At 44.4% G+C, this 16,670-nt stretch overlaps 1 protein-coding gene across 7 annotated transcripts in view; it reads right to left on the reverse strand.

Moving 5' to 3' along the window:
- NEMP1 (nuclear envelope integral membrane protein 1) overlaps positions 1-16,085 on the reverse strand; it is a 30,259-nt gene extending 14,174 nt beyond the window's left edge. For 4 of the 7 annotated variants that reach the window (XM_077913461.1, XM_077913463.1, XM_077913460.1 and 1 more), the window contains exons 1-3: positions 9,249-9,505; positions 1,936-2,057; positions 64-283 (exon numbers count right to left, since the gene is read on the reverse strand). In XM_077913461.1, the coding sequence (XP_077769587.1) occupies positions 64-283; positions 1,936-2,057; positions 9,249-9,495 (589 nt within the window). In that variant the 5' untranslated portion in view covers positions 9,496-9,505. Of the gene's footprint in view, positions 1-63; positions 284-1,935; positions 2,058-6,228; positions 6,690-8,132; positions 9,034-9,248; positions 9,506-15,519 lie in introns of those variants that run through there. The other 3 variants (XM_077913467.1, XM_077913464.1, XM_077913465.1) reach the window with 3 other exon arrangements.
- Positions 16,086-16,670: the final 585 nt, after the last annotated feature.

Genomic DNA, 16,670 nt, shown 5'->3' on the forward strand with positions numbered 1-16,670 from the left:
ACTCTCCAAAGCTCAGTCCCTTTTCACTGTAGAATCTACCAGAAAAACAGAGGTAAGACTTACTCCGGGTCACAATGACACTGTACATCGTGTCTTCCTCTATAATCTCAACTTTGAGGCAGGTTTTTGTGCTGTATAGACCCACGTTAACATAGGTGTCATTCAATTTCTCTTTTAAAAAGGAGGAAAAAAAGTTCCAGATACTAAACTGCTCTAACTCCTTCAGTTTCTCTTCATTCTCCACCTGGGTGACTCGTACCAGTTTGGAACTATTTACCCGGATCTGTAACAGAAGTAAAATCAGGATGAGGATGAGAAAGAAGAAGGGATTTTAAATTTTCGTAAATACAATATTTTAAAAACCTCTAAACAGCTAAATCAGTAATAGTGTCAGTTTTCCACAAGGCTTATAAGAAATACAGAGATGCAGTGGCTTAAACATAATTGGGCAAGTAACATTGCACACGGTACACAGAGGCAGCTGTTAGAATGTCTCGTTGTTAATATGATCTGAATCTACTTTTTTTAAAGATTTTATTTATTGGGCAGCCCCGGTGGCACAGCGGTTTAGCGCCACCTGCAGCCCGGGGCGTGATTCTGAAGACCCTGAATCGAGTCCCACATCAGGCTCTCTGCATGGAGCTTGCTTCTCCCTCTGACTGTGTCTCTGCCTCTCATTCTCTCTCTGTGTTTCTATGAATAAATAAATAAAATCTTTAAAAAATAAGTTAAAAAAAAAGAGAGGGAGAGAGGCAGAGACACAGGCAGAAGGAGAAGCAGGCTCCAGGCAGGGAGCTCGATCCCTGGACTTGATCCCAGGACTCCAGGATCACACCCTGAGCCGAAGGCAGATGCTCAACCGCTGAACCACCCAGGCATCCCTGAATCTACTAAGCCAGAACAACATAGGGGGAAAAAAAAGACTTCCAAGACTTCCAAGCTGAAGTTATCACTGTAGCTATTTGTGGGAGATCATACAAAACAAGGCTCTAGAATATTAAGAAAATTGCCAGGCAGAAACACCCCCAGAAAACGAAAAATGTTTCCTATAATGACAGGCTGAGAAGTTCAATCCTTTGTCACCAATCACTGATTATGGGTAAATGTTGGTTATAATGTGTCTCAGATGGAATATGATCTTTATATCAGACAATAAAAAAAAGAAAATTAAAAAAAAAAAGAAAACCACAAGCTCACCCTTATGTTTTGATGTGAACCACAAATGCTCTTATCAGTAACTATGCTTATAGATGCAGCAGCATTTCCAAAAGGACTCATTTTGTTCAATCATTATTACAGCCAGACATTCTCACTTGCAAGGTGGCTTAATAGTGTTATGAAATAAATGAAACCAAAGTCAGGGGGAAACTTTAGGCACAGGGTTTATGAAACATTTCATGTAGAATCAAAATAGAAAAGGAACAGCAAGGCAAAAGAGTTTACATCCCAACAGGCACGCAACAGTTTCCAGGCCAAAGAAGGCATAAGAAAGGCCTTTGGGGGAGCGGCGGGGTGTGCGCGTGTCCATGTAGAAGAAGAAAGAGGACAAGGCATAAGAGAGGCCTTTAAGGGGGCAGTGTGCACATGCATGACTGCGCGTGCGTGTGTGCGTGTGTGTGTGTGTGTGTGTGTGTGTGTATAGGAGAGAGAGGACAAGAAGGAAGCTTCTTTGGGAAAAAGAGGAAGGAAGGTTACTTTAGGGTCAAGTATTATAAGCTACTTAAGGGAACAGAGGCAGAGAGGAACACTAAGTATAAATGCTTACTAATGAAAACACAATTCAAGATAATCTGAACCCTAACAAGGATGCTGACAATACTTTTTTTTCTTTTCCAATTGTGTGTGAAGGAAGAAAATGTGTCAAGGTACTACCTAATCACAAACAGACAAGATATTCACAGAAGCTGCCCCAGCCAGAGGCCTCCAAATTATTACCTGTATCCGTGTCCACACATCATACCACTTTGGGATAAGCACATTTCTATAACAGAATTGTTGCCTGTTATCCATATAATAAAGTTGGGATTCCTGAAGCATGACCACACCATCAGTTCCAGCTTTATGCAAAGAAAAGAAATAAGAATTGAGTATAACAGAACAAGTTAATAACTATAATTCATTTCATAAAAAGAAACTGACCACTTTTTTGGTTTTCCTTTTTCAACTGAAGTATATTACAATATAATATCGTATATACAACATAATATTGTAATATATATTACATATAATATTACAATAGTATCAGGTGTACAACACAGTGATTCTAAAAGTCTATCCATTATGCTATGCTCATCACAAGTGTAGCTACCACCCGCTGCCATACGATGCCATCACAGTACCATTGAAACTGACCACTTCCTTAAAGTTGGGATTAAAATGTCAATGACTGATAAACAAGAAAACTGAAATGAGAGAAGAAATAAGGCAGAGTCTTATTTCTGTCAAATTTAATTATTTAAATATTATAGTCACTAACCCAGAATAAGCAATAATAAAAGCTGCTATTAAGTATTTATTAAGACAGTATGCTGTTTTTCATTGAACTCTCCAACAAGCTAGGAGGCAGGCACTCTCCTAATCCCTGTTTCACAAATTTTAAAAAACTGATGCTTAAGAAGGATTAAGAATTTGCCCAAAGTCACACAGCTAGTGAATAGCTTCACTGAAAATCACACGCAGGTCCTGCTTCCTTAATAAAGGCATAGCTAAAAAAAATAAAAAATAAAAAAAAATTAAAAAATAAAGGCATAGCTAAAGTAACTCCATTTATTTCCTCTATCCTTGAGTTGGATGAAGAGATGTGGCAATGTTTTTGTATACACAATACTTTGAGAAGATACTAAAAGGTCACAAAGTTGCTTTTTTCCAGCTGTTTTAAGAGCAGTCAATTACTATATGCACTTCCTTTGATTTTATCAAGACAGAAGATTCTCCATTCAGAAGTTTGTATTCAATCCCAGCCAATTCAAGGCTTTAAAGTGACCACCCTCTTGTACCTTCCCACTCAAGTTTGTACAAGCTACCTTCTTTACCACAAATAACTTTTCTCTAGAGTCCTACATTGTACTTACCAATCTATGAAGTGTTACTAAGTGGAAATTTTGTTATTATTCTGGTCTAGATACAAAGATAGGTAGATTTAAATAAACTAAAAAACAGCCCAAAAACATTACAAAAACTTCAGCCAAACCTTAAAAAACCAAAGTTACACACACAAAAAAGGCAATGATACTTGCCAGTCCAAAATGGTTTTTTTTGTTTTTTGTTTTGTTTTGTTTTTTTAAGACTTTATCCATTTATTCATATGAGACACAGAGAGAAAGGCAGAAACATAGGCAGAGGGAGAAGAAGGCTCCCTGTGGGGAGCCCAATGTCGGATTCGATCCCAGGTCTCTGGGATCCTGACCCCAGCCAAAGGCAGAAGCTCAACCAGTAGAGGATCCCTGGGTGGCTCAGTGGTTTAGCACCTGCCTTTGGCCCAGGGCGCGATCCTGGAGTCCTGGGATCGAGTCCCCGGCATGGAGCCTGCTTCTCCCTCTGCCTTTGGCCCAGGGCGCGATCCTGGAGTCCCGGGATCGAGTCCCCGGCATGAAGCCTGCTTCTCCCTCTGCCTGTGTCTCTGCCTCTCTGTCTATCATAAATAAATAAATAAATAAATAAATAAATAAATAAATAAATAAATAAATAAATCTTTTTTAAAAAATAATAAAAAAAAAAGATTAGAAGCTCAACCAGTGAGCCACCCAGGTGCCCCCCAAAATGGTTTTCGAGTGAAGCTAAGATCTTCAAGTTAATTTCTGTCCTAAACCTAAGAGCAAAAATTATAAAACTCTTAGAAAACATCGGTATGGATCTTCGTGACCACAGATTAAGCAACGGTTTCTTAGATATGACACAAAAGCATAAGCAACTGAAGAAAAACCAGATGAATCAAAGTTCAAAATAATCTAAAATTTTTGTGTTTCAAAGGACCATATCACAAAAGTACACAGACAACACACAAAATGGGAGAAAACATTTGCAAATCATATATCTGATAAGGGTCTACTATCCAGAATATATAAACAGCTACAACTCAACAATAAAAAGAGAAATAGCACAATTATAAAAATGGGCAAAGGATCTGAATAGACATTTCTCCAAAGAAGATACACACAAATGCCCAACAGACACATGGAAAGACACTCAACATCATTAGTAATCAAGGAAATACAAATCAAAACCACAATGAAATACCACTTTACACTCATTAGGAAGACTAAAATCAAAGAGAATAACAAGAGTTGGCCAGGATGAGAGAAACTAGAACCCTCATACACTGCTGCTGGGGATGTCTAATGGCACAGCCTCTTTGGAAAACAGTCCGGCAGTTTCTCAAAATGTTAAACATAGAGTTACTACATGACCCAGCAATTCCACTCCTAGATATATACCCAGGAAAACGAAACATGTGTTCACCCAAAAACTTGTACATGACTGTTCATAGCAGCTATATCACAATTAACTAAAAAATAGAGACCCAAATGTCCATGAACTAATGGATAAAACAAAATGTGGTATGTCCATCTATACAGTGGGATATTGTTCAACCATAAAAGGAAGTACTAATACATACTACAACGTGGATGAACCTTGAAAACATTATTCTTTTTTTTTTTTTAAGATTTTATTTATTTATTCATGAGAGACACAGAGAGAGAGAGACAGGGACACAGGCAGAGGGAGAAGCAGGCTTCATGCAGGGAGCCCGACGTGGGACTCGATCCCGGGTCTCCAGGATCACACCCTGGACCGAAGGCGGCACTAAACCGCTGAGCCACCCGGGCTGCCCTGAAAACATTATTTTGAATGAAAGCAGCCAGACCAAAAAGACCATATATCATTCTACTTATATGAAATGTCCAGAATAGGCAAATATGACCAATTTTATTATATGTGAATTATATCTCAATTTTTAAGAAAATTCAGTCTTGGGCCACGTAGGTGGCTCAGTCAGTTAAGCATCTGCTGTTAACTCAGGTCATGATCTCAGGGTCCTGGGATCCAACCCCATGTCAGGCTCCTGGCTCAGTGGTGAGTCTGTTTCTCCCTCTCCCTCTGCCCCTCCCTCCACTCATGAATGAATGTGCACTCTCTCTCAAATAAATCAATAAAATCTAAAAAAATAAAAAATAAGAAATTCAGTCTTGATATTGTAGGGGAAGAAAAATTTTCTTTGATCCTCTTAGGGCCCCTGGCTGGGCCCAAAAATTTAAACTGACAAAGACAGATTAACAAGGGAAAAGCATATATATTTACTTAATAAGTTTTACGTGACATGAAAACCTTCATAAGGAAATGCAGACCCAAAGAAACAGACCTACATCCTATTATGCTATGTGTGATGAAGAGTGGACACTTGTGGAGGAATATAAGAGGGTAAAGAGTATGTGGTCATAGTAGTAAACTGGGGGAAACTGAGTAAGGCCTATTTGCTTGGATTCCTCTTGCTGTCCCATTGCCTGCATTTCCTCAGTATAGGTAGGGAAGGCACCTCGCAGGACTTTATGGCCGGTTTCAGAGAAGGGCGAGGTAGGGAGGTCAAAGACACTTCTTGCATCCGTTTTTTTTATTTTTTTAATTTTTTTTAAATTTTTATTTATTTATGATAGTCACAGAGAGAGAGAGAGAGAGAGAGAGAGAGACATAGGCAGAAGGAGAAGCAGGCTCCATGCACCGGGAGCCCGATGTGGGATTCAATCCCGGGTCTCCAGGATCGCGCCCTGGGCCAAAGGCAGGCGCCAAACCGCTGCGCCACCCAGGGATCCCTGCATCGGTTTTCTTAAACTCCCACAGCTTCAAATATTCAATATGCCAAGATGCTATATTTTGAGGGAGCACGCCCTGAACTCCCATCTATCAGCTTTCTCACTAGGGTTTACTCCCGCAGTAATTAGGATTTCCTCCTAACTTATCTTTTATAAAATGAAACCTTTTCAAAATCCTGTCGACATCTGTCTCACTAGCAAGCCCACAAATGTACTGAAAGAGGGACGCCTGGGTGGCTCAGTGGTTGAGTGTCTGCCTTTGGCTTGGGTTGTGATCCTGGGGTCCTGGGATGGATGAGTCCTGCATTAGGCTCCCTGAAGGGAGCCTACTTCTCCCTCTGCCTATGTCTCCAACTCTCTATGTCTCTCATGAATAAATTTTAAAAATATTTTTTAATGTACTGAAAGAATACCCACTCACAGATATGGTTCAAGAGTTTATTTTCTTGGAATGCCTGGCTGGCTCAGTCAGAAAAGCATGTCAATCTTGATCTCGGGGTTCTGAGTTCGAGTCCCATGTTGGGTATAGAGATCACTTAAATAAATAAAATTTTTTAAAAAGTTTGTTTTCTTCTGGAGAGTATAAGAGTAAGGTTATTAAGTTGACTACTGCATTGACAAATTCACTGGGGTATGCAAAAACATTGGGAAATATTTTTTAAAATGCTGTACAAGAACCTATCACTTCCTTAAAAGAATATCCAGTCTATGTACAAAGCCCAAAGTAAATACACCTGTCCAATAAAAAACAAAAAGAATCACACTTGTTAGCCCCTTCTCTCTCATAACACCAAGTAACAGAACACTATACTTTTTTCCCCCAAGATTTATTTGTTCATGAGAGACCCAGACAGAGAGAGAGAGAGAGAGGCAGAGACACAGGCAGAGGGAGAAGCAGGCTCCATGCACCGGGAGCCCGACGTGGGATTCGATCCCGGGTCTCCAGGATCGCGCCCTGGGCCAAAGGCAGGCGCTAAACCGCTGCGCCACCCAGGGATCCCCAAAATAAAATCTTTAAAAAATAATAAAAATTTTAAAAAGTTAAAGTAATATGGTTTCACTCATGTGGAATATAAAAAATCGTGAAAAGGACCATAAAGGAAGGGGGAGAAATGGAAGGGGGAAGAATTTGAGAGGAGACATACCAAGAGAGACTCTTAACTCTGGGAAACAAGAGTTGCAGAAGGGGAGGTGGGTGGGAGGGAATAGGGTAACTGGGAGACAGGCATATTGAGGAGAGCATGATAAAATGAGCACTGGGTGGTTTTTTTGTTTTTAAGATTTTATTTATTCATGAGAGACAGAGGGGGGGGGCAGAGACACAGGCAGAGGGAGAAGCAGGCTCCATGCAGGGAGCCCGACATGGGACTCATCCCAGGACCCCAGGACCATGACTTGAGCCGAAGGCAGATGCTCAACTACCAAGCCACCCAGACGTCCCTCAAGGGTCTTAAAAATGTTTTAGCTTGTGATCTAAGAAATCTATTTCTGAGAATCTATTCTAAAAATATAATCCAAATTCAGTAAAAAGAAATTCACATGCAAAAAGTTCACAAAGTGTTACCTACAACAATGAAAAACCAGAAACACCACAAATATCCAACCAATGGTAGAAACACCGCAAATATATAACCAAATGTTTACCTCTGAAACATTAAATAAATGGCCTGTCCAAAGAGTAGAATAAAGTAACATTTATAAAGCATTTTAAATGATACAGGAAAATGCTTATACTACAAAATCAAATGAGAAAATGATTTCGGTAATAACTGGTGGCCTCCAAGGAAGAAAACAGGAGTACTGACAGGCATATGAATGTATTACCAATTTTTTTAAAAAGGTTTTTTAAGATTTTATTTTTAAGGGACGCCTGGGTGGCTCAGTGGTTGAGCATCTGCCTTCCACTGAGATCACGATCCCGGGTGTGGGATCTAATCCTGCGTCCGGCTCCTTACTTCTCCCTCTGCCTATGTCTCTACCTGTCTTTCTGTGTCTCTCACGAATAAATAAATAAAATCTTAATTTTTTTTTATTAACTAATCTCTACACCCTACATGGGGCTCAAACTCACAATGGTGAGCTCAAGAGTTACATGCTTTGCCAACTGAGCCTGCCAGACACCCCCCTCATTTTTTTTTTTTTTATTAGAAATACATGGAAAAAGACCAGGAGAAAGTGTGGTAAAATAGATTGCCCCCTGAATGGAATAAACAGCGAGGGTTTTCCCTACTTCTTTATACTTAATTGTGCTTGCCAAATAGCCTAAAATAAGCTCACAATATTTTTTTTACAATAAAAAACTTCCAGTGAGAAAAAGCCACCTACCTTTTGAAGTACTGCATTTTATCGTTAGGTACCTTTGGCTTTTAGAAAGTTCTTCTCTACTGGATGATGTCTCTGTAGCTGCCACCCACTTGCTACCAGGTCACACAGAATATCATGCCAAATTTACCCTTCTCCAAGTTAAGTCGCCACTGTTCTCATTAAGGAAACTTAAGTGTCTGCTGATCCAGCTCCAACTAGGTAGGGACCTTTTCACATACATTCTTTCTCCCCCACAATCCACACAGCCCCATTTTACAGGTTAACCACCCGGCCCAAGTTCAATCAGATCCTAAGTAGCCCGTCAACGTCACTCTGGGCCCCTCCGCTGCAAAAGCACCTTCCTGGATACCTACCTGCCCCCCCCCCCAAAAAAAAAAACATTTCGGAGGACGTTACACTTTGGAACTAGATCTACGGGTCCGAGGCAATCTCAAAGCTGCAGCTAGACATAATCGCAAGTGACAGCGCGAGAGGCAGCAAAGGTGAGCGCATCGGCCTTTACGAGATAGGGTATCCTTAACCCCATCTTCCAGCTCCCTCCGGCCGAACCGGGAGGCCTCGCCAGTTTTTCTGTTGTGCATTTGATTGATAAGAGGGCTGAAGGTTTTCTAGCAACATTCTAGGTGTTAGGAGTTAGAGCGTCCGCGGTGAAGGGCTTCCTTTCCGTCCAAAGCCAGTCGCCCAGCAAGCGGTAGACGGCAGCGAGTCGCCGCGAGAAGCGAGTAATTCCCCAAAAGAAAACTATCTGACGCTGAATGATGGGTTTAGCTGGTGGTGCGGTTTCTTTTTTTTTTTTCCGGAAACGCGAACCGGACGGCGACACGTTGTTTCTAAAGGGCCGGGACCTCACTCACAAGGACGGCGCCCACTCCCTCCCAGCCACACCCGGCCCCGGTCCAGCCCCGAGCCGCGCGGCGGGGGCGAGGGCGCGGGGTCGGTCACAGCGCCGGAAGCCGCGCGGCCCCGCACGTCCTCTCCCGAGCCGGGCCTCTCTCGGTCTCCCGCGAGCCTCCAGGCTCCTCCCCGCTCCGGGGACCCCGCAGGCCGCCCGGGCCCGGCGCCCCAGGACACCCCCACGCCCCCGCCCCGCCCCCCGGCAGCCGCTGCCGGTGGTACCTGCGCTGCAGGCCAAGCAGCCGGAGACAAGCAGGAGCAGCCGCACTGCCCCGCCGCCCCCACGGCCCCCGGTCCCCCAGCCCCAGGGCCCGGCACCAACTGCCGGCGACACCGCCACTTTCATTCCTCCCGCCGCGATCGCCTCACGCCGCCGCCTCCTCACGTGCCTCTCCCCAGCAACTAACCGGAACAGGCAGGGCCAGCAGCCTATCCGCTGCAAGACCTGCCCCGCGCCGACCAATCGCATGGGCGGAGCCGCGAGCCCCGGGCCTCGACGAACTCCAAACCCCGCCTCCTAGCAACTGCGGCGAGAGGGCGGGAACAGGAGCTTTCAGCCTATTAGAGACAGAGCCCTCACCTTAGCAATGGCGACAGGAAGATCCCACCCCTTAACAACATGCTTCCGCCTCCCGTTTATTTACAACTGGTGTGATTGACGGTAGGCTCAGCCAATAGAAAAGCAGAATGGGCGAGGCCTCCTTGACCAAATTTGATTATCTCCATCAAAACTGTCTCAAGTTCCTTCTGTTTCCTTTCCTGTTTACCACGATCATTCTGTTATGGGAAACTAAGCCTTGAGACCGCTTTATAAGTAGGATCCTGACAGGACAATTTTTAAGACGATGTGTTCTCCAAAGTCCTACATGATTTAAAACAAGTTGTACACAGAAAATTGTGTCCGTTTTACGGAAATAAGCATTAGCATTTAAAAATATAGGCCTATAAAAAAAAATCTATATGTTTAGGCCTAGGGCGGTCCTGGCTGGTTCCGTCCCTAGAACATGAGAACCTTGATCTCGGGGTCGTGAGTATGAGCCCCACACTAGGTGTAGAGTTTACTAAAATAAATCAATAAACTTTTTAAAAAATTAAAATGTAAGCATAGGGCTTTGGAGGGTAAATTTTTATTTCTTTATTTGTTTATTTACTTAGGAATCTATACCCTTAACTAGGGCTCAAACTTAACCTTGAGATCAAGAGTCCCTGATCTTCAGACAGAGCCAGTCAGGTGCCCGTGAGGATGGCAGAGTTGGAAGTAAAATGAATGTGAGGATTAGGAGAAAGTTTTTTTATTCCTTATAGCATCTTGGGAGACAAATATCTCCATTTAAGAAGCCAAGATTAAGACAAAGAGCCTGCCCAAAATTGCACAGTTGGGATGGGCTGTGGTTTCAACCCAAGGCTTACTCAAAAGCCTGAGTACTTTCTATGCATTGGGCTGTTTCCCATTAAATGATTTTAAACAGTGAGGGTCTAGATAGGTGCCTGGTCATAAACAGATGTTCAGTTAATGTTAGTAGAAATTGAAGCATCTTATTATTATTTTTTTTTTTTTAGAGGATCTGATAGTGGTAGATAGGAGCACTAGAAATAGTAGAGCCTAGCAAGGAAATTCAGGAAAGGCAGGTTACTGCTCGGAAAAGTTCAAGCTTTCAACAGAAGGTATTTTTAAAGAGTCAAAACAGGGGCAGCCCGGGTGGCTCAGCAGTTTAGCGCCGCTTTCAGCCCAGGGCCTGATCCAGGAGACCCGGGATAGAGTCTCACGTTGGGCTCCCTGCATGGAGCCTGCTTCTCCCTCTGCCTGTGTCTCTGCCTCTCTCTCTCTCTCTCTGTCTCTCATGAATAAATAAATAAAATCTTAAAAAAAAATAAAGAGTCAAAATGGATCTGAGCCATAGGCAGAAGAAATTTCATCCTTATACAGAAAAATCTGGGCTACCCCTGCTGCAGTAGTTACCCTGTGTCTCTCACGCACATTCCCTTGGCTGACGTGAGAAGGATAATATCAAGAGTAAGAATCACATTGATACTATGTACAGGGGATCCCTGGGTGGCTCAGTGGTTTGGCTCCTGCCTTTGGCCCAGGGCATGGTCCTGGAGTCCCAGGATCAAGTCCCACTTCAGGCTCCCTGAGTGGAGCCTGCTTCTCCCTCTGCCTGTGTCTCTGCCTCTCCCTCTCTCTCTGCGTCTCTCATGAATGAATAAAAAAAAAAAAGATACTATGTACACTTGATGTCATGCAATGACAGCCCACACACCCATAAACCTAAACTAATTATGAGAAAAACATTAAATAAATTCCAATAGAGGTCCAAATCATAAAATACCTGACTAGTACTCCTCAAAACTATCACAGTCATCAAAAACAAGGAAAGATTGAGAACCTCTAAGAGCCAAGAAGAGGCTAAGGCAACACAAGAACTAACTGAATATGCTATCATGGATGGGATCCTGGAATAGAAAAAAAAAATAGGTAAAACACAGAAAATCTGAATAAACTGTAGACTTTTCATTAATAAAAATGTATGATTACTGGTCCATTAATTGTGGCAAATGCACCATACCATACTGATATCAGGGAAGAATAATAGAAACTGGATATGAAGTTAGGAGAACTCTTTGTATTATCTTCTCAATTTTTCTGTAAATCCAAAAGTTTAAAAAAATAAACTTGTAGACACACATGTGCACATGCACACACATTCATTTTTACCAGGTCCCAAATTGTCACCATTCAGAGCTCACTCTTGATTTTGAATAAAGGTCAGGGAACAGAAGAACTAATTCCAGATTTGGGAAATAATTCCAGAAGATCACTATCACTGACTTTTAACACGTAAAAAGGAGGTATATAGGAACGAGACTGCATTGTCCATAAACACATTACACCTTACCACCCAAATAACTTCTGTCACTTAAGGGAATTACGCAAGAAGCTTTTAGCCTGATTTTTATCACGAGGACACTGCTCAAAACACTTCAAGAATCATCTTCGGGAAGTGCCAGGCTGGCCCAGTGCCATATGGCCCATAGAGCATATGACTCTTGATCTTGGGGTTGTAAACTCGAGCCCCACATTGGGCATAGAGATTACTTAAAAATAAAATCTTAAGGGGCGCCTGGGTGGTTCAGCTGGTTAAGTGTCTGCCTTCAGCTAAGGTCATGATCCCAGAGTCCTGGGATTGATCCAGTGTCCGGCTCCTGGTTCAGTGGGAAGCCACTGAGCCTGCTTCTCCCGCTCCCCCTGCTTGTGCTTTCTCTGTTAAATAAGTAAATAAATATTTTTATTTTTTTTAATTTATTATTATTATTTATTTTTTATTTATGATAGTCACAGAGAGAGAAAGGCAGAGACATAGGCAGAGGGAGAAGCAGGCTCCATGCACCGGGAGCCCGATGTGGGATTCGATCCCCGGTCTCCAGGATCGCACCCTGGGCCAAAGGCAGGCGCCAAACCGCTGCGCCACCCAGGGATCCCCTAAATAAATACATTTTTTTTAAATCTTTAAAAAAAATAGAATTATCCTCAGAGTCTCCAGCACACAATGCAATGAATATTCATTATCTGCAGGTGGATCTGATGTATGCAAATAGCCAAAAACTCAGGCCAAGACCATTGTGCAAATGGGGTGGGAAATCTGGATAATTAATGTGTTTTAGAATATTTTTGGATTTTAGAAAGGTAATATGTTGCATATACAAGGTATACAGCAACAATCACAATGGGGCCTGGGACAGCACTCTATAATTAAACAAATTAATTTTTCTGCATTGAGACCTAAATATTCACACTAGGATAAATGAAACTATAAATAACTTCATGTATGGGCACCTGGGTGGCTCAGTGGTTAAATGCCTGCCTTTGGCCCAGGGCGCAATCCTGGAGACCCAGGATCGAATCCCAAGTCGGGCTCCCGGTGCATGGAGCCTGCTTCTCCCTCTGCCTATGTCTCTGCCCCTCTCTCTCTCTCTCTGTATGACTATCATAAATAAATTAAAAAAAAAAAAAAAGAAAACATGTAAAGAAACCAACTACAATTGTGCTATTCAAAGCTTGTTACAAAACTGCAACAAAAGCATTTCAGAAGGAAGGCTGGGTGGCTCAGTGGCTGAGCACCTGCCTTTGGCCCAGGGCATGATCCTGGAGTCCTAGGATCCAGTCCCACATTGGGCTCCCTGCATGGAGCCTGTTCTTTCTCTGCCTATGTCTCTGCCTCTCTTTGTGTGTGTCTCTCATGAATAAATAAAATCTTTTGTAAAAAGGCATTTCAGAAAGTAAATGTAAGCATTTAGAAACTTTTCTAGCAGTTTGACAGAGAATCTTTATTGAGTCTATTTTTTTTAAGATTTTATTTATTTATTCATGAGAGATACGAGAGAGAGAGAGAGAGAGAGAGAGAGAGAGGCAGAGACACAGGCAGAGGGAGAAGCAGGGCTCATGCAAGGAGCTGGATGTGGGACTTGATCTAGGATCCCAGGATCATGCACCTGAGCGGAAGGCAGACACTCAACCGCTAAGCTACCAGGCATCCCCAGAGAATCTTTATTGAATCTAATAAAAATGTGGATTTTATTTTACTTTTCTAATAATTCATATTTAGTGTATTTTATAAAAATAGGGGACAATAGATTGGAATTTTTAAAATTGGTCCTTTACCACAGTTTGAAAAGCACTAAGTTATAATACACTTAATTAAATGGACTTGCAAAAAGAAATAAAATAAAATAGACTTGCACACCTCCTTGAGAAATTTTTTTTACATTTTATTTATTTATTTAGATTTTTATTTATTTATTCATGAGAGACAGAGAGAGGCAGAGGGAGAAGCAGGCTCCATGCAGGGAGCCCGACATGGGACTCGATCCTGGGTCTCCAGGATCACGCCCTGGGTGGAAGGCAGCACTAAACCACTGAGCCACCCGGGGCCGCCCTATTTATTTATTTGCAAGACAGCAGGTGTGAGTGCTAGCATAGGAGCACAGGGCAGGGCTGGTGGTAGTGGAGGAACAGAGAGAGAGGGACAAGCAGACTCCACACTGAGCACAGAGCCTGACACGGAGGTCCGTCTCACAACCCTGAGATCATGACCTGAGCTGAAACCAAGAGTAGGATCCTTTAACTGACAGAGCCAAGCAGGTGCCCCTCCCTGGATTGGATTTTAACCACCACCATAGCCTATCCAGCAATAAGGAACAATTTCTAGTTTCTGAAACACATTGTTTCATATCTCCATGCAAGTTTACATTTGGCTCTGACCCTTTCTCCTAGAAATCTATATACATTAATATCCTAGGCTACATCATCTGCCCTTTGGATGCCTGTCTAAACCGGTTTCCTACAACCCCAGGCAGGAGAGACATCACTTGCCCCCTCTTCTGTCATCATTTTGTACCCCTATTATTGTACTATCTCCGTACCTCCTCCTTAAAGGCAGAGGTCAGGGTTATTTGTAAAGTGACTAAACTGCAGGACAACACTCCTTACACTGCAACATGTTACAAAGAAAACAAGGAGTATCTTATGCTGTATTCATATTTTTCTGTTACTAGCAAGGATTTTAGTCTTCTACCTTTCCCATCGGGTATGAATTAATTTACCAGAACACTGAAGATTCTAGTTTCATTTTTTTATCTAAGGAAACTCTACGCCCAACGTGGTCCCGGAGCTCACCACCCCAAGATCGAGAGTTGCATGCTCTATAGCCTGGGCCAGCCATGTGCCCCACAGGAGTGGATATTCTTGAAGACCAAAGAGCCAGACTCGTGAGACTCATTGGAAACTTTAAGAAAGGAGACCTCTCCACTTCACAGTGTTGCCCAGGTTCAGCCCCTTTTGGAGTAAAATGTGTCAATTCAGCCTTTTCAAGACTGCTCAGACCAGGAAATAGCATCATCATTCATTCATTTCAGAGGGCCCACCACATAGCCCACCTACCCTGGAGAAGTCCTGGGTTGAGGGAGACAAGCAACTGTAACTGAAAGGCGTACAAAGAGCCACAAAGCCGCAGAGGGAGGGAAGAAACGTGCCTAGAGGGGGTGCAGGAAGGTGACATGTGAGCCAGACCTTGCTGAGTGAACTGGATTTGGCCTGATAAAGACATAGGGGAGGGGAATGTGAGCAGTGCAGTCTGCTAGCCGAGAATCTACACGTGCCCAGGAATGACAATCCTTCTGGTTAGCAATTTCCTCACTCCTCTTCCACCCACTTCTTCACAATCTTTTCCCTTGTTCTTGGAATACTGGGACTGGGGATACGGTTTCCCTTCCTGGAAGAGACCAGGGTAGACAATGACTTAATCCTGGATTAAATGGGATCTGTTGCTGTGCTCTGGGAACAGTCAGATGGAGGAGGGGGGAAGCAGGTGAGTCAGGTAGGGAAGTGGTCCCGGACCAACACTGGGGAGAATGGGGCTCACGGAGAAAAGAGAAGAAGCAAGATGTTTGTATTTGTGCTATCCCTTTTTTATCATCCCCCCCCCCCCACACGCACCTATCTTTTATCTTTGTTTTTCTATAGCTTCTCATAGTCTCAGTCTCTTTGTCTCTGTCTCTCTCCATGTGCAAAAGGCTGGAAATTCCTAGTTCTCAGCGGAAGGGAGTAGGAGGAGAGTTGGGGGTGGTAGGAGTGGGAGGCAAACGAAGAACAGACATCTCAGCAGCTCCGGCTGCGGGGGCGCTCTGGGCCTCTTGCGGGGCTTCACAAGTCAATGATTTTTTAAACGTATATATTTTTAAATCCACACATAGGAGCTCAGATACAAACCTAGAGAGAGACAGAAACACAGATACACAAGTCGATGTAAAGAAACATATAAATACATTATCTCGGGATACAGAGGCACAAACTAGCAAGAACGTCTTAAATTTGCTTGGCACTTCACAGAGTTTTCGTATACATCCTGTCACTTGAACCTCACGACAACCCTAAAAACACCCGGGAGTTTCACTCTCGCAGCCAGGGAGACCCCTTGAATCCTCTAGGGGACCGGGCGAGCCCGGGCCTCGGCGCTGGCCTCCCTTCCTCCCCCGCTGGACGCGTGCCCGCCCCGGGCCGAGCGCTCGGGGCCCGGGCTCGGCTCCTCCCCCGTCCTCCTCCCCGGCCTGGGACCCAAGCGCCCGGCGCCCAGGCGGTGACCCATCGCGGGCTTCGCTCCCCCCCTCCGCCCTCCTCCCCGGACCGGGGGCTCGGCGCCGCCCCAAAGGGGCCCGGGTGGGAGGGAGGGGGGCGCCTGGAACAGAGGCTGCGTGGGCGGAGGATGTGCGTCACGGGGCGCGTGGGCAGGCGGAGGGAGGAGGCACGTGGAAACCCGGGGCCAGCGGCTGGCAGCCCGAGCTCCAAAATAACCAGAGGGTGGGGGAGGGGCACGGCGCCCCGGGGGTCGGGGGCGCCCCGGAGCAGCCGCTGCGCGCGGGGCGGATCCCGCCCGTTGCCGTCTCTCCTTCGCGGCGTCTGGGGCTCAGGGGGAAGGAGACGAGCAGCGCAGCTACCGAAATCCCACCCGGCGGCGCACCCCCCAGGCCGAAAGGTCCCCTCGCGGGGCCGGAATTCAGAAGCGGCCCCCGCCCGCGCCGCCCCGCCCCGCCCCGCCGGCCCCGGGCCACTCACAAGTGCGGAATGGCGGGGCGGGGCTGCGGCTTCGG

The sequence above is a fragment of the Canis aureus genome, chromosome 11, assembly GCF_053574225.1.
Source record: "Canis aureus isolate CA01 chromosome 11, VMU_Caureus_v.1.0, whole genome shotgun sequence".
Lineage (NCBI taxonomy): Eukaryota > Metazoa > Chordata > Mammalia > Carnivora > Canidae > Canis > Canis aureus.